This window comes from Acomys russatus, chromosome 29, assembly GCF_903995435.1.
Source record: "Acomys russatus chromosome 29, mAcoRus1.1, whole genome shotgun sequence".
Lineage (NCBI taxonomy): Eukaryota > Metazoa > Chordata > Mammalia > Rodentia > Muridae > Acomys > Acomys russatus.
The window spans coordinates 38,723,707-38,749,927 of record NC_067165.1 but is presented as its reverse complement, the minus strand read 5'-3'; the positions used below and the strand labels follow the sequence as shown (position 1 = coordinate 38,749,927).

Here is a 26,221-nt window from a genome sequence, read left to right as displayed (position 1 = left end):
CCTGAGGTTGATGGTGGCAGGTCTGGTTGTGCAGAGGACCACTGGGAAGGGGTTCCCAGGGTGCAGTAGTGGAGCTGTGCTCATACTGACCTGGTGTGTGCTGTGCTCATGGTCAGAGGGTGAGAGAAGAGTCATTCCGTCTCTCCTTTGGCTCCACACTTTTGAAAGAAGCTGCTCACACAACTAAGTATTTAGCATTTTCCTTCTGCTTGTGCCTTGGAAAGGCCCTCCACTCCCAACTCCTGAACACTTGCTTTTGTCTCTAAAACACACTTTGGCCCAGATATCATAGGGTGGAATTGGGAGGGCTGTGGGAACTTGCCTAAACTAAATGCAAACCTTGACTAACGACTTTGCCGGCTCTTAGATGTTGGCTCAGTGTTCTAAATACGTGGGCTGGGGGTGGGCGTGGGGAGTGGGGCTTTCCAGCTTCATGAAGGGCAGAGCTGAGTAACTGTCAGCTGATTTGAAACTACATTCTTCTGCTTCCATTAGCCACGAGGGCACCCCAGCCAAGACTTAGCTCTTTACTAGGTCACGTCTGCTAAATTCTTGCTGGTCACCAGAATGCTCCCTTAGAAAGTCCTGCCTTGGTCACATGATCCAGACTCTGCTGGAGTAGGTGACTGCGTACTGATGTCTTTCAGGAGTTGCTCTCTCTTCTTTTTGATGTGTGTGAGTGTGTGCAAATGTGGCTGTGGGTGACTGTGTGTGTGAGTGTGTGCATGAATGTGGCTATGGGTGACTGTGTGTGTGAGTGTGTGCATGAATGTGGCTGTGGGTGACTGTGTGTGTGTGAGTGTGTGCATGAATGTGGCTGTGGGTGACTGTGTGTGTAAGTGTGTGCACGAATGTGGCTGTGGGTGACTGTGTGTGTGTGAGTGTGTGCATGAATGTGGCTGTGGGTGACTGTGTGTGTGAGTGTGTGCATGAATGTGGCCGTGGGTGACTGTGTGTGTGAGTGTGTGCAAATGTGGCCGTGGGTGACTGTGTGTGTGTGAGTGTGTGCATGAATGTGGCTGTGGGTGACTGTGTGTGTGAGTGTGTGCATGAATGTGGCTGTGGGTGACTGTGTTGTATGCTGAGACCAGAGACCAGCCTTGGATATCATCCTCAGGAAGGTTGTCTACCCCCCTTAACAAAGGGTCTCTCATTGGCTTGGAGCTTTTTGAGTAGGCCCTGAGCACTCAGCTCCAAGGATCCTGTCTCCCCTTCCTCAGCACTAGGATGCATGCACCACCACACCCAGCATTCTTACATGGCCTCTGGTGATTCAACTCCTGTGCTCCTGAGTTCGATCAGGCAAGCACTCTAATGCCTGACGTGTAGGACTAGGAAGACAGCTCCGTCAGTGAAGTTCTTATGTGTAAGCATGGGATGGGAGCGTGGATCCCCAGCAGCCTTGTAAAACGTTGGAGATGATAGCGTGTGCCTGTTGTCCCAACACTCAGAAGTGAAGACAGCAGGGCCCCTGGAGCTCACTGGACATCCAGGCTAGCCAGTTGATGAGCTCCACCTTCAATAAGAGACCCTGTCTCAATCAGGTGGAGAGTGAGGAAGACACCTGATGCTGACCTCTGGCTTCCACATGCACATATGTGCAACACACACACACACACACACACACACACACACACACACACATTCCTTAAAAGTCAGTGTTTGAAACAGGGCCTCACTCTAGCCCAGGCTGGCCTAATGCATGCCATATAGCACAGACTGGCTTTCCGCCCCCCTCACTCCTCACCATTACTTCAGTCTGTTTCTAAACATCCAAAGAACTTGTGACTGAGCCTGAAAGTAGCTGAAGTCACTGTCCATTCAGGGCTCTCCTGGGGTCACAAAGAACAACCAGGCTATGTCATGCTCCTGCAGTCAGTCACTCAGTCCCAGGAGGGTGGGGCTCCTCGGTGGTATGGAACTCCTGAGGAGACAGACAGCAGGGAGAGCAAGGCCGAAGGAAAAACCTGTGGTGTGATTGGCTTCCAGGGCTGCACTGTCTCACAGTGGGAGTCCCGGGGTGGTTCCAGAAGGGAATGGAGCATTTCTGGATGATGCCCACAATGTCAGCGAGTGGCGAGAAGTCCTCACAGGTGAAGAAATCCCCTTTGAATTTGAAGCCAGAGGAAAGTTAAGACACAGGTAAAATATGATTGTTTATCCTTTCGTGAAAGATGTGACATGGGTGTAAATGTTTGTCCCCGGGGTTTTGTTCCTCACTGACTCATGATTTGAATGTCTTATTGTTCAAAGACACCTAGAAAGTCACTATTTCCTCTTAAAATATAGACTGTCATGCTGTCTCAGATAGTGTTTCTTTTTATTTCCATTTACTCAATGTGTGAGGAGGTAACTACATATTTCAGATTCTGAGCAAAGGCTAGTACCTGCTAACACTCAGGTCCATTGCATCCTGGTCAGATTTCCATGTGCGGGGTGATTTGATATTCTGGAAAGGTTCTCAAAGCCTGGTGATCTCAGTCTTAAAATACACTTACGCCACAACGTTTCTATAAGCAGGTAGGCTGGGCCCAGAGCCAGTGATAGGAAGGCAGGCATCTGAAGCACTGTATGACTAACTCTTCAAGGGGTACTGCTGGCCTGGTCACTCCTGAAGCAGCCAGCCAGGGGCCTTGGGACAAACATGAAGGCTTTAAGTTTGTTTCCTGAAAGATAGTAGAACATCCAATAAGACGTTATCTCACTATTTGCAAATGCTTTGAAATGCAAAGGCTGTTGTAGGTGTGACTAGGTGAAGACTTAGTCTTTGGGCCTTGGACTGAGTTCAGGGCAAGCTGATGCAGAGGAGATTGGCTTCAGGCCTGGGCCACACGCTGGGCCCATGTGCAAACCTTGCTCACGTCAAAGCTCTTCTTCCTCTGGTTCTGATTCTCACCTACGGTTCTGATTCTCACCTGCCCGGCTTAGTCCTGACTGGCAAGGGGTTTGAATATGTGGGTCTGGGTCTCTGGGAGTTTTATGGGGGTGGGGGTTGAATCTATGCTGGACGGATTTCCAGGGTGTCCTGTCCTTCCTGTCCTTCACGAGGCTCTTGCTAATGGTGCCTTTGAATAAACCCTGCCTCTTGCATCAGAGAGGGCTTTACCTTGGTGTCATTCCTGGCTTAATCTCCATGTTCTGTAACCCACTGTACTGCTTAAACTCATCAAAATAAATGCCTTTTTTTTTTTTTTTTTTTTTTGGCATTTTCCCCTTGGCACACTGTACCCCATACTGCCCTCCTCCCTTCCTGTCAACCTCAAGTTCAGCTCCCCATTTCAGCCTTCTGGCTTGAATTAAGCAAAATCTAAAATAGAATTAAACGTGCAATTTCCTCCCATTCCTTCTGTTCTGCCCACTGCCTTCTGCTCCAATTTCAGCTGAGCACTTGCTCTAACTCCAAGAGCTCTGTCTCCCAGGCCTGTCTGTGGTCACGTAGGGCCCGTGCCAAACAACTGGATCCGTTCCTGAGAAGAACAGAATTTCCAACAAAGGAACCACAAAAAGAAAGCTTATGTATCCCCAAGAGCATGGTTACGTGATTCAATGGCTAGTACATTTTGGCCATCCCACTCAACTGATTCCCACTGACATCATTATTTCATGAGGGTTAGCTAGGTGCTGCTGGGAGAGGCCTGGCAAGCAGTCAGGACTTCATGGTGTGTATGAGAAGAGGGCAGATGCCCTTGGTCCAAGCCCTTCACGTCTCACCACTTGCTGCCAGCATAAAAGCCCATCACACTGTCATCTTGGCTTCTCTCACTAGGTAATGCTGAGAAGGCTTAGCTGGCTGGCTTCTACATCGTTATACAATAAATCAGACTGCTCCTACTTTCTTTCCTTTTTGAGACTGAGCCCTTTCTGTTCTGCTTGACAGACATACCCATGACCTGCGCATCCATCAGCTGCAAGTTCGAGTGAATGGCTGGGAGCAAGTGAGTCCAGTGTCTGTGGATAAGGTTGGCACCTTCTTCCGATACGCAGCACCAGACAAAAATTCCTCTTCCTCTACGGTGAGTGGCTGCTGTGTGGTGTCTTGCTACCCCCTGCCAGGCCAGGCAGGCACACAGGGAAGAAGACGACATCAGATGTAGGTGCTAGGAATCAACATGCAGATCAGCTGGGTAATGTTTGATGTCAGTAGAAAGCAAGGCGGAAACACAGCAGCAGCATGTTGTCTTATGTCTTGGCTGCTCACAGTCTGGGGAACTTGAGTCCAGTCATCTGTCAATGTCTGTGGGAGAATGGGTTTCAAGACTTGACCCACTCTGCCCCACACCCAAATCTTAGGTGCTCAAGCCCCTTATGATATAGTGCTCGCGCACAGTTCATGCATATCTTCCACGGAACTTGAAATCCTCTCTAACTGTTTACAGTACCTAACACCACAAGTGCTGTGACAGTGGTTGTTAATACTGTCTTTTTTAGTGGGTAGAGACAAGGAAAGAGTTTGTACATGCAACCATTGTAGGCCTAACTACATAGCACATGATCTGGGCTTAGTTGAGACTGAGGAAATAAGACCTGTGTACATAAAGGGCCAACTATCTCCACTGTCTTTGATGTATTATAATTCTTTATAATGCTTTATAATTTACGTACACTTTATATTATGTTATACTGCTCTTCCACGGTCCTGTTAGCTCTATGTCTCCAAGTTCTGTGTAACACAGAGGTACAGGAATGGCCATTGCCATCCATTGTCTGATCACCCATCAGCTCACATGCCCTCTCCCTAGTTATGCCCTGGCCTGTCATCCTGGGGCTGCCGGGCAGTGTGGAGGGATCCCCCAGCTGCTGGCATAGGCATTTACCAGTGTCCTGGTGATGCTCTTGGGAGTTGACATGTTTATGGACACCTGTGATGAAGTAGAAATTGCAGACACTTGCTTTTCTCATGAGAGATACTTTTGGAGAATACTATTTCACATGTTTTCTTCTCTCTCTCTCTCTTTCTCTCTCTCTCTCTTGTACCCTACCAATCTTCAGGGGGAGAAAACAATCCCCCCTTCCTCTCATCAGATTATTTTTCTTCCAAAATTCATGTCAGGCAGTGAAAGGACCAGCTCTTCCCATACATACCTTCCCATTGCATTGACGGGTCCTGGAGAAACCTCCCACCCATGAGATGATTGTAGACTGAATCTTATTTTCTCCCTACTGCTCAAAACATGGTATATTGTCTTTAGACATTCTGTACCTGAAAGTAGTTTGAAACAGTGCTCTTGCAAGGCAGTTCATCATCACTGAGTTTAGCTGTGCCTGCGACTGTGGGTCTGTGCTGATGCTCTGACCTTGCGGCTCTCTCGTAGATTGGCAGCCCAAGCAGCAGAACGAACATCATTCATCCCCAGGTTTATGTAAGTATGATTGTCTCACTGAGCGTGCGCACTGCACTGTGGCTGTGTGTTTCACGACTGTCAAAGGACTTTGTGGCCTGTATGTGACTGACACACTTATCCTGCCCTTTTGTTTTAGTGCTCCCCTAAATTAGTGCACATAACAGGATTACAGTGCCTCCAGGGGCCCCCTTTTCTTTCTCAGCCCAACTATCAGTTTCCCCTGGTTCAGTTGTATATTTCATATTCTTGGTCCAAAGGCTGTGCAAGGAAAATATAAGCACAGTTAGATCACTCCCCACTGGTGCTTGAAATACCATCGCTATGTGACATGAACAACATAGCCTAAGCATTCCTTCCTAATTCCTTGTGCCTAAGGAGCATAGGCACTGAAGCTCCGGGTGGGTCTCAAGATGCAGTGTGTGGTTCTTGGGGGCTGGGCCAGTATACAATATAGCCTTGACCTATGGCTGTTTGTGCCTAGAATGTGCTCCCTAAAAACACTACAGAAAGGGGGCACCATGTCTGGCAGCTCCTAGCTGTCTGTAACTCCGGCTCTGAGGGATGGCCTCCATGGACCCTCGCGCATAGCGTCACTCATACAGTCATTCACCAGCCACATAGATAAAACAATAGCAGCGACAACCAAACCAAAACCGCTCCAGAAAGGATGGTTGAAGTGTTGAGTTGCACATCCCGGTTCTCTGGTTTGGAAGCAAAGCACTTTGTTGTGTTGCTCAGTAGGCTTCTCACACAGTCCGTTCTCATCACAGCAGTGCTGGCAGAGGAAGCACTAGGGAAGCGTCTAAAAGTAGTGCTTTCCGAACCTCTGCTGTGTCTCACATGGACTTCATTCTTCCATAAATAGTTCTGTATGGTAGTTGCACAAAGAGTGTGTTACACGTGAGTGAACATTCAGGAACTTAACATAGCAACTGTAACCCAACAGCAGTGACGAGCCATTTCCTTCTGTTATATTAAGTGTCGGAACCTGACGTCCTGTTTATAAAGCTTGTACAGCGCTGGCAGCCTGAGCACTTGGGAGGCAGAGTCAGGGAGCGGGTCAGGAACTCAAGGTCATCCTCAGCTACATACCGAGTTAAGAGTCAGCCGGGCGACGTGAAAAACAAAACAAAAGCAAACCATAATTCTGGGGCAGAACTTTGAGGGTTTTGATTAAGGGAGAAGTTTATTTTTAAAGCTCTCGAAAGCACATAATAGTTTTTGGTTGGCATGTTAGGTCTTCAAAGGTAAATTGAGTCACACTGAGAGACAAAAAGTCATTTGCTCCCTAGGAACATCCCACAAACAGTCAAGGCTTTTCCTGCACTCTGCTTTCCACAGACAGGTCTGAACCACTGCAGGCGTCCTTCTGTCTTCCTGTGTATGTCTGGGCAGGGCCCAGCCCATTGTTAGTGCTCAAGGAATGCTTTCTCAGCTTAATTTGGAAGGACGATGCCATGTGAGGGAAACCAGTTAGTGCCTTGCAAGGTCCTACTTCAGTGTCGCTAATTTTAGCTGTTTCAGATAAATGTTCTTTTATTTCCTCAGAAGAGTTGAAAACAAGTTTTGTCTATGGTTTCTTCATTAGGGCTGATGGTGTGGTTTTGTTTTTGTTTTTACCAAATCACAGGAAATTTAGAAGGTTTAATAGATCATTACCAGCCTGTAGTTAAGTTCTCTGTAGTATATCTGGAGGCCTGGGGATAACCCTTCCTCCCGGCTTCTATTTGCAGAACTGAGGATTGAACTCAAGGCCTCCCGCAAGCTACACAAATACCCCACCACCACCACCACACACACACAACTGGGCTATATCTCCAGCCCCAGTGGTTTCTTTGGGACATACTTTGTCTTGTTATATCTGAGTATATTATTTTATAGATTTTAAAAAAGATTTATTTATTACATATTACATATACAATGTTCAGCCTACATGTAGGCCTGCATACCAGAAGAGGACACCAGATCTCATTATAGATGGTTGTGAGCTACCGTGTGGTTGCTGGGAATTGAACTTAGGACCTTTGGAAGAACAGACAGTGCTCTTAACCTCTGAGCCATCTCTTTAGCCTCCTATTTTATAGATGTTTTTAAAGCTGCATCTTTTTTATTTACGATTTTATGTGTGTTTTCCAGCATGTATATAAATGTGCCATATGTGTCTCTTGTTTCAGGAAGATCCCCTGGAACAGGAGCTATGGATGGTTGTGAGCGCCATGTGGGTGTTAGGACTTGAACCCAGGTCCTCTGGATACTAGTGGGCAGTGATCTCAACTACTGAGGCATCTCTCTAGTCCTGTCTCTTTGTTGTTGTTGATTTGAGATAGGTTGTTATGATGATAGAGCTCTGGCTGTTTGAAATCATTATGTAGACCTAGGCTGGCCTCGAACTCAGAAATCTGCTTACCTCTACCTCCTGAGTGCTGGGATTAAAGGCATGTGCCACCATGCCCAGCAGTCCTGTCTTGGCGCTCTCTCTCTCTCCTCCCCCACTTCCTCCTCCTCCTTCTCTCTCCCTTCCTAACAATATTCATGTTTAGCGGTATTTATTGCCTGCTTGCTTACTTTTGAGCTGAAAATTGGTTTAGGTAGGTAATAATTTACTGAAGAGCTATGGTGACAACAGAGTTCTTGACATTGTTTTTCCAGATATATCGTTTTCTTTCTCTCTCACAGTTCTCTTCACTTCCACCTGTGCGGGTGGTGTTTGCAGTCACAATGGAAGGCAGTGCTCGGAAAGTAATCACTGTCCGGTCGGCCCTCATTGTGAAGAACAGACTGGAGACACCCATGGAGCTACGCTTGGACAGCCCTTCGGCTCCTGACAGTACGTTCAGATGGTGTAGAGCTAAGTGCTATGTACTGTTACTGTGGCTCTCTGTCTCCATGCACTCCATATGCATAGTGTGTCTGGCCTCTGTCCTGAGGTAATGAGCCTTGGACTGGGGACTGTCTCCTGCAAGTACTAATTCTTTATTTCTGTGGCAGAGCCGGTGGTTCTTCCTGCCGTCATGCCAGGGGACTCATTTGCTGTGCCTCTACACCTCACCTCTTGGCGGCTGCAGGCCCGACCCAAAGGACTGGGTGTGTTTTTCTGTAAGGCTCCTATTCATTGGACCAACGTAGTGAAGACTGCAGAGGTCAGCAGCAGCAAACGGGAGTGCCATTCTATGGACACAGAGAAAAGCCGCTTCTTCAGGTGTGTGTGTGCTGGGACGGGCGCTTGGGCGTGGGCTTCCCCCTCCAGGGCCTCCACAGACTCTTAGCAAGTTCTCTGCGTTTGTCGGAAACTCTTTTTGAGTTAATGTTCATGGGAGGAACAACCCACAAAGGCAGTAGCCACCTGAGATAAGGCACCATCAGTGCGCTTCTGCTCAGAGAGAGGGAAGAGAACACCCAAATCAAACTCTCCAGCCCCTGGGTAGCCATGTCCCGGGGCTGGGGTGTCTTCCAAGGAATAATTTTAAAGGATCTTAGGTAAAGACTCAGATTCACACACTCGACGCCGACTTCCTTGAATATGCTGACAAAACTGCCTCACCTCTGTAAGGGAATCTTCTGGGGACCGTGTTTGAAGAGATATGGATTGCTGCCTTTGGGCTTTCAGGGGCAAGGCTTTAAGCCCTGTTTAGACCTGCTTTACTTTTCATATAGTGGAAATAGGCCTTTGTTGACTTCAGACTTACAAAGTAAGAACAGGCACAGTACGGTGCGTTCTAGCACACCCTTGCCTACAGCTGAATGGAGACTAGAGAGAGATAGGTGAATGAGCATGGAACCACAGTTGGCAAAGTAATAAAGATATCAAAGACTTCAGCCATGCTATGAACTCTTAACCCTGAGATTCAATGGGGGGGGGGGGGCGGGGGAAGCAAAACAATTCCACCATTTTGGGCCAAATTTAAAGCAAGCTTTATTAAATATTAAGTATTGAACAAGAGATGGGCTTTGGTCAGGACCATTCCCTGGAATTTCTCAGCTGAAAATGGCCCTAAGGCATATGCTACAGGGATTTATAAGGGCAAACCTTTAAGCCACCATACTTTCCCATGAGGCTTTTTATTTTCTAAGAACTACAACTCCCAACATTCCAGGAAGTTACCTGATCCTTGGGCAGGTGGGGCTTAAAGGTTAATTTTGGGCATTACATGACCCAGTTGTTTTAGTTAGCATATGCACAGAAAATGCTTTTGCCCAGTAATTCCAGATTGAATATTATTTTCAAGTATGTGTGGAACATTCTTCAAGAGACGCCATCTCTTGGGTCATAAAATTAAGATAAATAAATATTTAAAAATTGAAATATTACAGAAAACATGCCGGTCAGTGGTGGCACACGCTTTTAGTCCCAGCACTTGGGAGGCAGAGGCAGGCGGATCTCTGTAAATTTGAGGTCAGCCTGGTCTACAAAGTGAGTCCAGGACAACCAAGGCTACACAGAGAAAATTGTCTGGGGGGGTGGGGGGGAGGGAGAAAGAAAGAAATATTACAGAATACATGTCCTGACCGGACAAGATCAACAGCATAAGACGCCTAGACAATCCCTGAGTATTTGCGAATCAAACAATGTACTTCTAAGTAACCTTTGGGTCAAAGGAGAAATTATAAAGGAAAGTAGAAAATGTTTTGAATTGAACAATAATAAAAACAGTAATAAAGCCGGGCGTGGTGGCGCACGCCTTTAATCCCAGCACTTGGGAGGCAGAGGCAGGCAGATCGCTGTGAGTTCGAGGCCAGCCTGGTCTACAAAGTGAGTCCAGGATGGCCAAGGCTACACAGAGAAACCCTGTCTCGAAAAACCAAAAAAAAAAAAAAAAAAAAAACAAACAAACCAGTAATAATACAGACATATCAAAAATAGTGAATACTGTAAGAGCATTTCCTATGGGAAAACTATAGTTTTTAATGTTCTATGAGTAAGCAAAAATATGTAAAATTACCCAGTTAGCCTTGAGAAGCTATTAAAAGAATGAAAGAAAGCTAGTAAAGCCTGGCATAGAGATATGCATCTGCTGTAGGTGGTGGTTTTCCTTCTGTCCCTTAGCTCTGGGAATAACAGCTTATGAAACTCATCAAATATTATACAGATACCTAGATTATACAGCTAGGCTCTTCTCTGACTAGCTTATAACTTAAAATAACCCATTATTCTAATTTACACTCTGCCACATGTCTGGTTACCTGAGTTCAGGCACCATGCATGTCCATCTTCTTCACTTCTTGGTGGCTTACTCTTGCACACTTCGCTCTATCCCAGAATCCTCTCTGCCTGCCAGAAGTCTCCCTTATTTCCTGCCTAAGCTATAGACCATAGGTTTTTTAATTGACAGGTGTTGCGTCATACACTACACATGGGATTCTTTCTAAACAGATCTATACTCCTAGCCGTCAGGACAGGGAGGCAGGAGGGTCAAGAGATCAAGGCCATCCTCGTCTATATCGGGAGCTTGAGGCTTGCTTGGGCATTCTGAGACCCTGTTTCATCCAGAACCAGAACCAGCACCAGAGCCAGAAACACACACAGACACACACACACACACACACACACACACACACACACAGACACACACACACACACACACATACACACACTCTAAAAAAGACAAATGGAAAAAGAGAACAAATTAATGTCAAAATTAGATTTCAGAATGATTCCTAAGTTAGATAACCTTCTAGCAAGACTGGCCAGGGCAAAAAGAAAGAGAGAGAAAAAAATAAAAGAAAAGTAATGTTAAACTGGGCATGGCAGCTCAAACCTGTAATCCTAGTACTCAGGAGGCTGATGAAGGAAAATTTGAGTATTTTGAGTTTGGAGCTTGCCTGGGCTACATAGCTAGTTTAAAAAATGGAGACAGACTGACCAACTACTCCCTCATGCCAAACAAATGAGACATTATTACCTGTCCTACAGATGTGAAACAAATGAAAAAGGAAGAAATGTTGCTTTTATGCATTTGTATTTATGACTGACGTATCCACTTGGGGTTAGATAACCTATCAGGGCATATGACCCTGAGGAGGGCTGATTTTTCCTTTATCAATAGCCATTGATTGTGTAGAGCTCTTCATCTAGGTGTGAGGCCTCCTTTGAGTTCCTCCGTCCACACTGGCATGTCACTTGGTGTCATGATTTTTCAGGTTTTGTGTAAGCATGAATTTCCTCTTATTGAGAGGGCCTTAAGTCCAAATAGGTGGTTGTTGGGTACCCTCGGGATGTGGGTGCACCTTTTGGAGTATCTTGACATTTTGGTCATGTTGTGGTTTGCAGCTTTACAGCTGAACAGAGCTGTCAATTACTTTTCTCCCTTGGCAGCCTGCATGGCTGTTTTTTTCAGGTACTGTGAGGTCCAGTCCTCATGGAGGTCACTTCCAGTTCTATTCCCCTATTCCTTTACCTGAAGGAAGTGTGTGTGTGTCAACAGTAGGGGCTGCCTTCATTTTGTGCAAGGCAAACAAGGGCCACAGTAGTGACCTATATTGTTTTGGAAGTGCCTTGGACTCCCGTGACTAGTAACTCAAAGGAGCTTTTCCAAGCCTACCACAGGGGTTGTTGTTGTTGTTATGAAATAGACTGTGATTCTTGGGAGAAGCATTATCACCCCTAGTAGCATAACTTCATTTAAAGCATGCGCGCGCGCGCACACACACACACACACACACACACATACACAATCACACTCTATATGTAGTTTTAAGTATGACTATAGCATGACAGTATGATTTCCTATGACTTTCAAACGTCTTTACTGTATTTGTCTCTCTTCCTTAATTGTTAGTTCAGTATAGCTTGGACTCATCTTAGTGGAGAGTTTGAATTAAGGAATTGCCTAGATCAGATTGGCTTGTGGGCATGTCTACGGGTTTGTCCTAATTATTAACTGATGAAGGCCCAGCCCACTGTGAGTGGCACCACCCCCAGGCAGGCAGGCAGTCCTGGGCTGTGTAAGAAAGTAAGGTACCCATGAGTCACAGAGTGAGCCGCGCAGAAATATTCCTCCATGGTTCCTGCCTTTGTGTTCCTGCTTGAGTTCCTGTCCTGACTTCTCTTAATGGTGTTTTGTGACCTGGGAGTGTAAGCTCTTTTCTCCTCTAAAGTGCTCTTGGTCAGAGTGTCTTACCATAGCAACAGGGTGAACCCACAACAGCGTGTATGAATTTTGTTAAACAAGAAAAAAGCCCAACACAGGGTAATATATACCATGTGACCCCATTTGTGTGTAGTTTATGAGCAGGCATGTCTGATAAAAGGGGCTGCTCAGATGACTGGGAGAACACACCGGTTGGAAAGTTAGTGAAGGAGTGTTGTGGGTAAAGTAGTCTTTAACTTCTTTTGAGTGATGGTTACACAGGAACACGTAATGGCCAATGCCCATCAAACCCTAGTATTCAAAACCTATCTATTTTACCATGTGCTACGTCTCAGTAGATATGTTTTCATCAAAGGTTGCAGCTATCTGACATGAACCATTTAAAAAATTTTTTTTTTAAGTTATTCAGCTCAGAAGAAACAAATTCCAGTTCTTAATTCAGGCTGATGGTTTTCATACGGTTTATCTTTCCAGGTTTTGTGTGGCCATAAAGAAAGAGAATTATCCTGATTACATGCCGTCAAACATATTTTCTGACAGTGCAAAACAGATTTTCAGACAGCCTGGACATACTATCTATCTCCTGCCAACAGTGGTCATCTGCAATTTGCTGCCTTGCGAACTGGACTTCTATGTGAAGGGAATGCCAATTAATGGAACCCTGAAACCTGGCAAAGAGGCAGCCCTCCCGACAGCGGATACGTCCCAGAACATTGAACTGGGTAAGGCTGCCTATGAGAAATACCAGGAAGTATTTTGTGAGTGTTCTGAACCCCTTGCAGAAACCAAGTTGCATACACTACCTCAGTGTACCAACTCAGAGCCAAGGACTTAGCCAGGCAGCAGTCAACAGAGCCCTTTTTCTTATGTGTGAGTATAGGGAGTGATTCCATCTTTTCACACCATGTAAATTCCCAATGGGAAGAGGCAAACTTTTGTGTGCACTCAGCCCTTCAGGCAGGTGTAACCCTTATAGCAGTGCTTATTTGACCTGTGTTACTGATGCAGAGATGGAGGCTGCGATGTTTATCACATCGAGTAAGTTTTTTTTTTGTAAGGGTCAGGGTGGAGAATAGACAAGTGAGCGTCACTAACCATAACTTAATTGAGGCCTTTAAGGAACTCTGGGAATAGAACAGTTAACCTAAGTAGTGGGCTGAATCGTATCTTCATTGCTGGATGTGATGGCGCACACCCTTAACCTCAGCACTTGAGAGACAGAAGCAGGCAGATCTCCACAGCAAGATCCAGGACATCCAAGGCCATACAGAGAGAAACCCTGTCTCAAAACAAAACAAAAGAAAACCACATCTGTTTATCATGCTATGTAGACTTCTTAATGTGACTCTTGGTCTCTGGTTTGCTTCATATTTGTTCCTGTCCAACAAGATGAATGTGGATCCTTAGTGATTTCCCTAAAAGAGCTGCAGTTTAGTTTTTGGTTAAAGATTATTCTTGACAAGTTTAAGTGCAAGTCCAGAACAATATCTTGTTCCTTTAGGGGTGTCACTGGAAAACTTTCCACTCTGTAAAGAGTTGCTCATTCCGCCTGGGACCCAGAACTACATGGTCAGAATGCGACTCTATGACGTCAACCGGCGGCAGCTCAACCTCACCATCCGCATCGCATGTCGTGCAGAAGGATCCTTAAAGATCTTCATTTCTGCACCGTACTGGCTAATCAACAAAACAGGTACACACAGAGACCATTCAAGCAGCCCTTTGACGTGGGGATTTGGATGCTTGTGCTCAGCTGACTAAACTGAGCCAGTGCAGACAGATCACTCCAGGTGTCTGATCTGCTCAGTCTCCTCTGCTGTGTCAAGCTGCCGTTATGTGTTCTTCAGACAGTAGGCTGAGCCCACTGATACACTCCCTTCTCCTGCTTCCCCGAAGTGATTTCCCCCTTTGCTGTTTGAGTGTTTGATGGGCAGACTGGGTGGGAATGATATAAACTTTTCCCTCCTTCCTAAAGGGTTACCACTGATCTTCAGACAGGACAATGCAAAGACAGATGCTGCAGGCCAGTTTGAGGAGCATGAGTTGGCCCGGAGCCTGAGCCCTCTCCTGTTCTGCTATGCTGACAAAGAGCAGCCAAACCTGTGAGTGTGGCTACCTATGGGGTCGGCAGTGAGCTGGTGGGGGTGGGTTGGGGTGGGAAATCAGCAAGGCCAGAAGCCACCTGTGTAAGTAGAACTGTCCTGTAGGCCACAGGCCTGACTTGGTGGCAGTGGAGCCCTGACTTAATGGGCTCTTCTTTTTAACCTAAGTTACATGTTATTTGATGCTGAGAACACTGAAAGGCAGTTCTATTTTATTGAAGTAGGACTCTGATTTGTAACTCTGCCAGGGAAGAGAAGCTGGGTATCACTCCCTCTTCCTGTCTCCCTTCTGCTATCAGCTTTGAGCCCTGGAGAGGAGTGGCATTAGGGAGGAGACAGGCTGTCCTTGGTGAAGGCTTCGGGCCATGAATGTAGCCGAGGCTGTTTGTAGGAGGGTTTGAAATCCCAAATGTGCTGTTGCACCATCTAAAATTCATGGAAGTCTGGGGTGGGAGCAACACTTGCGAGGTTAAACGAGGTGTCATTTTAAGACACTTTGCAGCGACATTAGCTCACTTTTGTTAGTTTTGGCATTCTGTGTTCCTCAGGAGTTTACAGCCCCAATCTAAAAACAACTGGGTGTGTCCCGTGTCTCTCACCTTTATCGTAGGGCACTGCTGAAGCCTCACAGGAAGGTCCCCAGTGCACTCCAGTGGACGCAGATGTGCGTGACATGCCAGCCTGAGACTGGAGAAGGCCTACAGTTAGTCAGATTCTGGCTGTTGGGGAGACACACCTGGATACATGACACACCCAGCGTCTCTCTCATGGCAGTCTGAGGTCTAAAATTGGCGTTTGTCACAGTTTGGTTTACCAATGGGAAGTCACACTTCCCGATGTGCTTCTGAGAGGGCCTCTCATTGCTTTCTCCTCAGCCTCCAGGGTTTAGGAAGGGCAGGAGATACTACTGAGGAAACTGAGGCACAGAGGAGTTACCTGCCCAAGGCCACATTGTTAGCTCAGTGCTAGAGCACATATTCTGGAGTTGGTTCTGCCAGTGGGATCACACTGGTTCTTAGAAAGACACCACACCAGTTGCCTTGCTGCTTTACAGTGTTTTTTCAAAGGTCTTTAAAATTTAAGGAAGGATTTTAGCATGTGATGGGGTTATGGAGAGTACTGGCGTTTTCTCCCAAAGGGCTTAGTTGAAGTTCATTGTCTCCCACACACTGCTGTGCTCTGGCTGCCTCTGGAGTTAACATGTCTCTCTGTGCTTGGGCTTGACAGGAGGTAAGGTTGAGAGTCGGTGTGAGAGACCTGAGTGGGTAGCAGCCACGGGATCCTTATTCAGAATCTGTTGTGGATGGGTGTGAATGTGTTTGCTCTTCTGCCCACCACAGCTGCACCATGCGAATCGGAAGAGGCATTCATCCAGAAGGCATGCCTGGCTGGTGTCAGGGCTTCTCCCTGGATGGTGGTAGTGGTGTCCGAGCTTTGAAAGTCATCCAGCAAGGAAACCGCCCAGGGCTCATCTACAACATCGGTGGGTTATGTTTAGGGCTGAGGGAGGGTTGGGGCCATTGGCCAAAGATCCTAGGCTTGCACGGGTAAACCAACCATGCATGTTGGCCTGGCAGCATGCTAGGTTGGTATCTGTGTAGATGTGGTCTCTGAAATACCTTCTTTTTCCCCCAGAGGAATAATAGAAATATTTAAAACACTTTCATCCCCTAGTGTTCCCACACTTTAATTCAAACTTAGAAACTCTGAGCAGGTGCGGAGTGTTCACCTGGGATTGAAGTGCAGAGCTTGAGTGACAGTCCAGATGTGGAGAAGCAGAAAAGTCCAGAAGCAGAGGGACAGTGTGTGTGAATTTACAATAAAATGTAGCCAGGGATGTCATCATCAGAAAATTTATTTTATTTTATTTTATTTTATTTGTATGAGTGTTTCACATGCCTTTTAGCATGTGTACCGTGTGCAGGCAGTGCCCTCTGAGGCCAGATGAGGTCTAGACAGTCACACAGGAAGACGATCCAAGATGGTTCAGTTTACCCTGAATCCTAAGAGAAGGTGGTAGGTTAAGCTTGTTTTTTAATTTTAAAATAATTTATTTGTTTGTTTAGTGTGTGTGTGTGTGTGTGTGTGTGAGAGAGAGAGAGAGAGAGAGAGAGAGAGAGAGAGAGAGAGAGAGAGAGAGAGAGAGAGAGTGTTATGCATTGTGCACAGGCACATGCATGTAGAAGAAGGCCAGCACCTTTAGCTGCTGAGCCATCCTGACTGCCCTACTTTATGATTTCTTAAGAGAAGAATTGTCCAGGTGTAATTTCCTGTTCCGGTTACTTCACCTGGCCTTGTAGCCATGCTCCCATTCAAGCTGCCTCCTTCCAGTGGACACACAGAGTTTTAAAGAAAGTAAAGTTGCTGGCGCCAAAGAGAGCACTCCTCTCACATTTGTCGCTCCAACCCTTGAGTTGGCAGAGGCTGTCTCCTGCTGGGCTGGCTTTCTGTTGCCTGTCTTGCCCTTAATTTGTTTTCCAAAGCAAGCTCCCCAGGTTGGCTGGAAGCTATATCAGGACAGATTTGGGAACGGAGAGCAATGAAAGTTACTCCTTTTTAACACAGCTCTCGCTGAGAGCCGCAGGGTTGTGCCCGATGAGTGGAGCAGTGAGCACATGTGTAAGTGTGCATACATGTGTAACGGCGTCTGCAGGTGTAACCTTGCAGAATCTGTTAACGTGTGTGCTAGGAGAGTGTTCCTCACAGGCCTGTCATCTGAGTCCTGCCCTTCCAAATGAAGGGGCAGAAGTAGGGCCAAGATAGAATTGTAAAAGTCCCCAGGTTTGTGACATGTGTATGTGCTGGCAAGGCAGTCTGTGAACTCTCCTAGTGTGTATAGCCAGCTTCCTCTCTGGAATGTTTACAGAACCATCCCAAGCAGAAAAGCTGGGGACATGTACCTTGAAAGAAGGATTTTTTGTATATTTTGATCTCAGCTCGATTTATTGGGGGTCTGCCAGGGTAAACTAGGATGGAAGGGAAACACAAAGCCCACCTTTTCCCAAAATAGAGTGTCTGCAGCTCTGGGCGACTCTTTGTACTTGCAAATTAAGCACAGCTTTTGAAGTGGCTTTCCTATGGGCTAAGATCTGCTGATTCTAAAGCAACTAAAACTTTTCTTGTCCCAGAAGAGTGGGGGGTGTGTCCCGTCACCATAGAGCTATGTGGTATTTCTTAAGTAAGGGGTCAAAAGACGCTCTCTAGAGCCTGCTCAGTCTCTAGAAACCAGCTGACTTCTCAAGCCAGTTCAGGCAGTAGGTTGTGGTACCTGTGACTGGGAGGGGTGCTGGCAGTGCCTGCGCTGAATCCCCAGCCTTGCATGCACCCCCAGTCTACAGCTGCATGATCTAGAGCAGTGATTCCACTTTCATGCCTCAGTTTCCCCAGCTGTACAGTGGAAGTGATTGGCTAACACCCTTATTCCTGAGGGCTGTTTTAAGAATTAAGTGTACAGCCACGGAGAGGGCCTAACATGTATGAAGGGGACGGTAAGGATCACGATCATTACTTTTGCTACTTTGGGTATAAATATTAATTATTGTATAGCTGGAACTCAGTACAATGCTTTGGATTTATTTCCTGTGTTTATTGTCATTGCGAATGAGTGAGTCATCCCACCGAGTGTTGTATTTTTAGATTGTCATCAGATTTTACAAGGTAACTCTGTGACTTCATTTTTCTTTATGTTAAACTTGTAGTTTTGAGACTTCTTTCTCACTGGATGTTTTATGCAATAAATTTCAGTTTGTAGTAAGTAGGAAAGACCTGTTTTGTTTTTTTTTAACAAGTAAGTAAACCCCAGCATCGTGTGTGAGTTGGATTATTGGACAGTGGGCTGACATGACTAGAGAACATTCTAGCTGAGAGTGCTCAACTGAGTTCAGGTCGCTACAGAATCTAAGTACTCTGAGATTTCTACTCTAGTTTTGAACAAAGGCAGGTTCTCTGGGGGGATGTTTGTGTCCCAAGTGTAAGCATCATTGCAGCACATGGAAGTGTCTGAGGGCTCGGGTTCATAAACAGGAAGCTGAGCTGTGTGTGACCACACACCTGCATATCTTAGCTGCTATGTAATGGTATATACAGGGTGAAGAGACTAGGAAGTAAAGGGATATTGACACTGCCTTTGAGATTTTTTTAAACATTTGTTTATTTATTTTGTGTGTGCACAGACATATGCCATGGTGCATGTCCAAAGGATGAGTTGTTCGTTCTCTCCTTCTACAATGGGTTCTGGGGATCGAACTCACGTTGTTAGACTTGGTGGCAAGCACTATTAGCCACTGGACCATTTCTCCAGCTCCCCACACCAAGATGTCCTAAAGCCTAAATGGGAATAATACATTGTGAGCAACTGATAGCTCCATTCCGCTCTTGGAAGGCTTCATACTCTCTCTAGGTGACATAGTTGTTTGCTTAGAGTAACTAAGGAACTATGAAGGCTACATATTATTTCTGTCAAGCCAGGAATTTTCTGTCGTGATTAATCAAAGAAATGGTTCTTGTCATTTGTAGGTATTGATGTCAAGAAAGGCCGAGGTCGCTATATTGACACTTGTATGGTCATCTTTGCCCCCCGTTACCTGTTAGATAATAAATCATCTCACAAGCTTGCATTTGCACAAAGGGAATTTGCCCGGGGACAGGTAAGCAGTTTGCAGTGGCTAGAACTTGTTCAGTAACATGGAGTTTACTGTCAAGGCTTGCTTCTCATCAACTCTGTATGTTTTGTGTTGTAAGTGACCCAATAGCTCCTGTGTAGGATAAGGCTCAGAGTAGGGTCTCAGCAGGAACTGTATGTCACTTGGCCAGGTATCAAGTGGACTCATTAAAGCCTGTGACCTGTGTGTTTTAGGGGACAGCCAATCCCAATGGCTACATTTCCACCTTGCCTGGATCTAGCGTGGTGTTCCACTGGCCGCGCAATGACTATGACCAGCTGTTGTGTGTCAGGCTGATGGACGTTCCCAACTGCATTTGGTCTGGAGGCTTTGAAGTCAACAAGAATAATTCCTTCCATATCAACATGAGGTGAGTCTGAAGCTTGAAAGAGACAAATGTAGCTTTGTTTGAGGCATATTAATGACATGGTATATACCTATATAACAATATTTAACATATAACAAATATATACTGTTTCGCTGTTTGTGAAGTGGACTTGTGAATTTATGGCTCAAATAGGGCTCTTAGAACTTGTAAAATTCCAGGGAAGTTTGAGCATTTGGTGGGGTGTGTTATAGAAGATGTTAGCAGCTTGCAGTGGTGAATATAGTTCTGTGAGCTTAGGATGTGCAAAGTCCAGAGTGACTGCCTGTAACTCGAAGTTGCTGTCTGTGCTTAGTTGGTACCACTGATGGAACCCGTCATTGTTTGCACTTGAATGTTCTTCTCTCATCTGATTTTGCTCTAGGAAAGTATCCGGCCTTCTGTTCTTGCTTCATTTCTGTTACTATGATAAAATACCCTAACCAAAAAATCAAACGGAAGAAGAAGGGGGCTTATTTCAGTTTGCACTTCTAGGTCACAGTCCAACATAGTAGGGGAAGTCAAAGCTAGGACTGCAAGCAGCTAGTCACATCACACCCACAGTCAAGAATAGAGGGAAATGAGTGTATGCATGCTCACTTGCTTACTACGCGTGCTCAGCTCCATTTCCGACTGTCGTATAGTTCAGGACCCTCTCCCTACGGAATGATGCTACCACCATGGGGTAGGTCTTTTCATATTGATTAAATTAAGACAGTTCCTAACAGATACAGCCACAGGCCAACCCAATGTGAGACCATCCCTCAAACAGATTTCTTTCCAGGTGAGTTTTGGTTGTGTCAAGCTGTCAAAGTCAAACATCCCATCTTCTTTGCTCACCCTAGTGAGCCTTAGGTCCTTGTTAGAAAAATCAACCAAATTCAGTTAGCTCAGGATGGCTTAATTTCGTTCCTGTTTCATCAAATGCATTATTGTTGTTGTTGTCTTTTTTGCAATTAAATCTACCCCATTGTACATGCTAGGCAAGCACTCTGCCACTGAGCATGTTCCTAGCCCCATCAAACAATAACCCATTTCCTTTGCCCCAGCCCTTGGCAGTCCCCATTCTATATGGCATATCTAGAAAACTGACCACCCAAGAACATTTATAAGTGGAATTTATCTTTTTGTGGCTGTCTTATTTTACTTTGGATAATATCCTTTAAGGTTCATCTATGTGGCATGGGTCAGCATTTTCTTCCTTTTAAAGCCTAAACAGCACCCTGCCATGTGTCTCTTCCGTGTTTTGTTTATCTATTTTCTGGTGCCTCTACTTTTTTTGGTTTCTACTATTAACACAGGTGTGCACATGTACACTCCAGATCCCAGTTTCAGTTGTTTTGTGTCTAGATCCAGGAATATAATCATTGGATCATATGATTGTTTTGTTTGTTTTTTGACATAGAATTCTCACTCTGTAGCCTTGCTGGAATTTGCTATATAGACCAAGCTGGCCTTGAACTCATAGATCTGCTTGACGCTCTGCCTTCTGAGTTCTGGGATTAAAGGTGGATGCTGTCATGCCCAGCTGTTCCATTTTTCATTTTTTCTTTAATGCAGGTCTTACTGTGTTGCCCAGAATAGTCTTGAAATAGTAGCTCCAACAGTCTCCCACCTCAGCCTCCTGAGTGGCCAGGATTGCAGGCATAGGCCACTGGCTCCATCATCTTTAATCTGTCAAGGACGTGAAGCGCTGTGTTTTGTCAGGATTATAACACTTTATTTAACTGTGAACTGTGGCCAGGGGCTCCAGTTTCTCCACAGCTTTACCAATTCTTACCACTTCCTGTTGGGGATATTCTAGTGGCTTTCCTAATAGCAGTGAGTGGGGATCTCCCCGAGGGTTCTTGATGCTGGCCTACTGAGCCAGCCCCCCACCCCCACCCCCGCCTTCACTCTGGCTCTGGTTCACATTTCTCTAGTGGTCATTGTCTTCACTGGATTCATTGCCCACGTTTGAACTGGTTGTTGTTTTTTTGGTGTTAGCCCTGACCAGGCCCGTGACTTGCAGTCTCCTAGTCTGCCTGTTTACGCTGCTGCTTGTCTTCTGGGATGTTGTGGAATCCATTTATAGATACTTTGGTTGCTTCTGACAGCACATCTCAGGGCAGTTGTCAAAGCCAGTGTGCCATGAGGCCATTCTCCTTTGTTTGCCTAAGGGTTTTATGGTCTTAGCTCTTCTGGTCAGGTCTGCTTTGAGTTAACCCTTGTGTGTGGTAACTGTGAGGGGCCGCTTACTGCTTAGAGGATGTATGTTCAGCTTCTCCAGCAGCATTGGCAATCGGCAGGCGTTTGGCCCTGCACACAGGGCCTTGTTTCTGGGCTTCCCGTTCATTCACTGGCCTGTCTGTGTGCCAGCACTAGTGCTGACTTCTTTAGCTTCATGCTACCCTTTGAGGCAGCAGGAGACCTTCAGCTTGGCTTTGGTGGCTCTTTTGTTCAGAATTCCTGAGATTTATAGGAATTTTGTGATTTTTTTTTTTTTTTTCTTTTCTATTTCTGCTAAGAACATGCTGTTGGGAGCCACTCATTGGACTGAGGTTAAGCATGCTTACTTTAAAAAGGTGATGGCTGTGTGACTAGTGTCAGTCCTTTAAAACGGCTTCAGTAAAGTGGATTCAGAGTGACCGTTGCCATCCATTTCTTCTCCTTTCCCCAGCTTCTCACTGGGAAGCAATTTGAATGAGAAGCTACAGGGGCAGCACATCTTCCATCTCCCGCCTCCACTGATGTCAGCATTTTGCTAAGTCCTACTTGTGCCCGCTCCTCCCCCATCTTCCACACCTGCTCCATGGGTGTTGAGCATATGTGAACACACTTTGCTGAACCATTGGAAAGTATAAAATGCAGCACCTACCACAAATAATGATATGATACATGTCTAGGGACATAGCTTTGTTTTTATGACAAATATTAATACTGTGACCATGATACCATTAATACATATGCAAGGAATTTAGTTCTGGCACAAAGCTTTCTAATAAATAATCTTGCAGACTGACTGAGTGGGCAGGTTTTTCTTCCCTGCAGCCACTCTCTGATCTGGGGTCCGGTCAGTGGTCATTTGTCTGATGCACCTGTAGGCGGTCTTACCTCCTGTAGCAGAAAGCTGGCCACCTCTCCCTTTTTGTCTGGGGGCCAGTGGTGGTGTTTGCCCGTTGCTTCTCTGGCACTGGCTTGTGGGATACGCTCTCATCTGTATTTGGATGCTCATGTGGGATACGCTCTCATCTGTATTTGGATGCTCGTGTCCTCTGCATAGATCAGCTCAGCCCCTTGTGTGGTCAGTGCGAGCGTAAGTGATGTGTGCTTCCCTGAGTCATATATCAGAAGCCCTGTGACACATTGAGATCTCGTTACTGGTGTGATTCCATCATCACTTGGTTATCGTGGTGCCCACCAAGGTTGCCCACTTGCTCCCTCCTCTGTGAAGTCACCCTTCCATCTTTGTAAAGACTAACCTGTTGAGGGATCATTGGCAGCCCAGTGCTGTTTCCTCAAACTTTTATACAGCTAGGATTATCTATTATGTCAGAGATTGGAAATGATGGACTTTCTAGTTTCTTCATTTGTTAATTAATATTCTTCTGTAAAAGCAAGGTTTTTCTTTCCTCTAGAAATATATCTAAATCAGTGTACACACACACACACACACACACACACACACACACACACACACACACACACACACAAAATGAAGCATGCCTGCTTCTTCCCTCAGGGTCCCATGCTGCTCTGCTGGGCCTTGAACTCACCGTGTAACTGAGACTGACCCTGACTGTCTGAACTACTCTCTGTGGGTCTTCTTCATAGAAGAAATCAGCCGAAGAGATGATTAGGAAACCATCACTTTTTGCCATGTTCTCGGTTTCTGCTTTCTAAGTTTTAAAAACGTCATTTCTAATTATACACAGCACACGAGTCTCTGTGTGGGTGTGTGTGGTGTGGCTGCAGGTGTCTGAGGAGGCCTCTCGATGTGGGTATTGGTCCTTTGCAAGATCCGTGTGGGCTTCTCCAGCCTTTCCACTTTCTAAATTTGATCAGAAACCACACAGTGGGCTACAGTTGCCAGCATCCATGGAGGCCCCAAGTGTGACTGAGGAGTGAAGGGGCTGCAGCCTGTCTCCTCCTCCTCCTCCTCCTCCTTTTCCTTTTTTTTTTTTTTTTTTTTTTTTAAGATTTATTTTTATGTTATGTACATGAGTACTTGTGTGGATCTATGTGCATCGTGTGCGTTCCTGGTTCTCTCAGAGCTCAGAAGACATCAGCCGCTCTGGAATGAGAGTGGCTGCTCTGCCCACTGAGCCATCCCTCCAGCCGGTCTCCTCTCAACCTCACTTCCGCTTCTTGTTCTTCAGAGACACCCTGGGAAAATGCTTCTTCCTACGAGTGGAAATTACTCTCCGAGGAGCTACATACAGGATCTCCTTTAGTGACACAGACCAGCTTCCGCCCCCTTTCAGAGTTGACAACTTTTCCAAGGTACCCAGTGCTGATGAGGGCTGGCTTCTTACGTGGGGCAGGTTGGAAGATTATGGTGCCATGCATGTGACACTCACTAAAGCTCTACGGTCCTGAAACCCCCACTCTAAGAGATGGTTTTAGCTGGTATTGTTATTATTTTATATTTTTTATTTTTATAGTTCATATGCTCAAAAGTAGCAGTCATGGTGTAAGTGTAATAGATTTTGTCTGCGTGTGTGTGCATGTGTGTGCGTGTGTGTGTGTGTGTGTGTGTGTGTGTGTGTGTGTGTGTGTGTACCATGTATGCCTGGTGTCTTCAGAGATCAGAGGAGGCCATTAGATCCCCTGGAACTGGAGTTATGCATGATTGTGAGTCACCATGTGAGTGCTGGGAATTGAACCCAGGTCCTCTGGAAGAATGATTGCTTTTAACCACTGAGCCATCTCTCCAACCACTTCTGCTATTATTTTAATGGCTGGGCTGCCTTCAAATTGAAGTTATCTTTCTGCCTCCCGAACGTATTTTGACTAAGAATTTGGTTGACGTGCTGTGCAGGCAGAGAAAGGGGTCTGATTGCCTAGAAGCCGCTGAGTGGGCACACTGCTGTTGCTCAATTACAGTGAGCAAAGTTAGAATCCTGAGTGGTAAATGGAAATCAAGACGTTCTGTTTTTTACTTTAATTTGTGTTTGGGTGTGTGAGTGCCATAGAGGACACACTAAGGACAAAGGACAACTTTCAGGAGTTGGTTGCCTTCTACAGTGTGGCTCTTGGAGGATTGAACTTGGGTCATCGGGCTTAACAACATGTGCCCTTATCTGCTGAGCTATCTCCTGGCCCATAAAATTCCATTTAAAATTATTCCTTCAAATTAATGTCTTAGAGCATGAGAATTTCTGTAGCAAGTGTCCACACCCCTATCCCTTCATGCTTAGACAGTCTCAGGGGCTAGGAGCAGCAAGGACATTGTAGGAAGGATGGAATTGCTTCCCGTCATGTTTTGGCAGATCCACTTTAAAATTTTCTTTGTAAGATTTGTTATGTTTACATTGTTATTTACGTGTGCACTACATATGGGAACCTACAAAGGTTCGCATGTTGTATTTCCTGGAGCCTCTGGCCATGGGTGCTGGGAAACGAACTCTGGTCCTCAGCAAGAGCACTAGGCACTCCACTCTGGCCTCTTGGTGAGGCATCTTAAGTGCTGTTTCCAGTTGCCTGTTGTCCTTGTCTTTCAGCAGTGGGCCTTTGGGAATTCCTGCGATGGTTACAAAGCATTATTTCCTTGCTGGTGGTTATGCCCTGAGTAGTCATTTGGGAAGACGGGAGCGTCCACCTCAGGCCAGCTGGCTCCCTTTTCAGGAACACTGCCCTGAATGAAGTCCTCTGCCCTCTAGGTTCCCGTTGTCTTCACTCAGCATGGAGTAGCTGAACCCAGGCTGCGGACTGAAGTGAAGCCCATGACGTCGCTGGATTACGCCTGGGATGAGCCCACCCTCCCACCGTTCATCACACTGACCGTTAAGGGGGCAGGCTCATCGGAGATCAGCTGCAACATGAACGACTTCCAGAATAACCGGCAGCTGTACTACGAAAACTTCATTTACATTGCTGCCACATACACATTCTCCGGGTAATTCTGGACGTAATCACTGCTCGTGTGAAGCAGAATAGTCTAACCAGGCACTGGCTTTAAACTGTAAGCAGTTTCTAAGGAGACAAGTGGCAGCTGATCCTTTCTTTCTTTACCAAACCCCAGACTTGAGAGCCGAGGCCACATCCTCATCTGTAGTAGCTTGATGTCCCAGAGCTTAGACTTTTCTTTCTTTACGATCTTCCCCAGGGACGGAGCCTAGCATTAAACAACACTGAGCAGTCTTCCTGGATCTTGAATTGCTGCAGTGTTTGTCAACATACTGGGCTGCTGGTGTTTGTTTGTGGGTTGTTTCTATGGCACTGACAGACGGGACCTACTTATGGCCTAGTGCCTGAGAAACCAGTTCTGTCTGGTTGCAGGTCCCACTCTTTCCTTGTTTTCTGTAAGTTGTGGCAGCCAGTGAGCGCCTTAAAGGGAGAGTACTACTGGAGACCATGAGCTCAGTGCAAAGACCAGGGAGGGGGAGAAGCTCCCAGAAACCCTGGCACAGAGTGAGACAGAATCTGGACCCTGTTGGGGTGTTAGGGGTTGGAGCCAGTTTTT

General features: G+C 46.0%; 1 protein-coding gene across 1 annotated transcript in view; it reads left to right on the top strand.

Moving 5' to 3' along the window:
• Positions 1-26,221, top strand: part of Vps13d (vacuolar protein sorting 13 homolog D) — a 227,894-nt gene that overhangs the window by 100,044 nt on the left and 101,629 nt on the right. Inside the window, 13 exon segments of the mRNA XM_051171302.1 lie at positions 1,990-2,142; positions 3,878-4,013; positions 5,313-5,360; positions 8,019-8,169; positions 8,331-8,541; positions 12,905-13,152; positions 13,932-14,123; positions 14,406-14,532; positions 15,873-16,015; positions 19,048-19,178; positions 19,388-19,563; positions 23,916-24,039; positions 25,419-25,654. Of these exon segments, the coding sequence (XP_051027259.1) occupies positions 1,990-2,142; positions 3,878-4,013; positions 5,313-5,360; positions 8,019-8,169; positions 8,331-8,541; positions 12,905-13,152; positions 13,932-14,123; positions 14,406-14,532; positions 15,873-16,015; positions 19,048-19,178; positions 19,388-19,563; positions 23,916-24,039; positions 25,419-25,654 (2,076 nt within the window).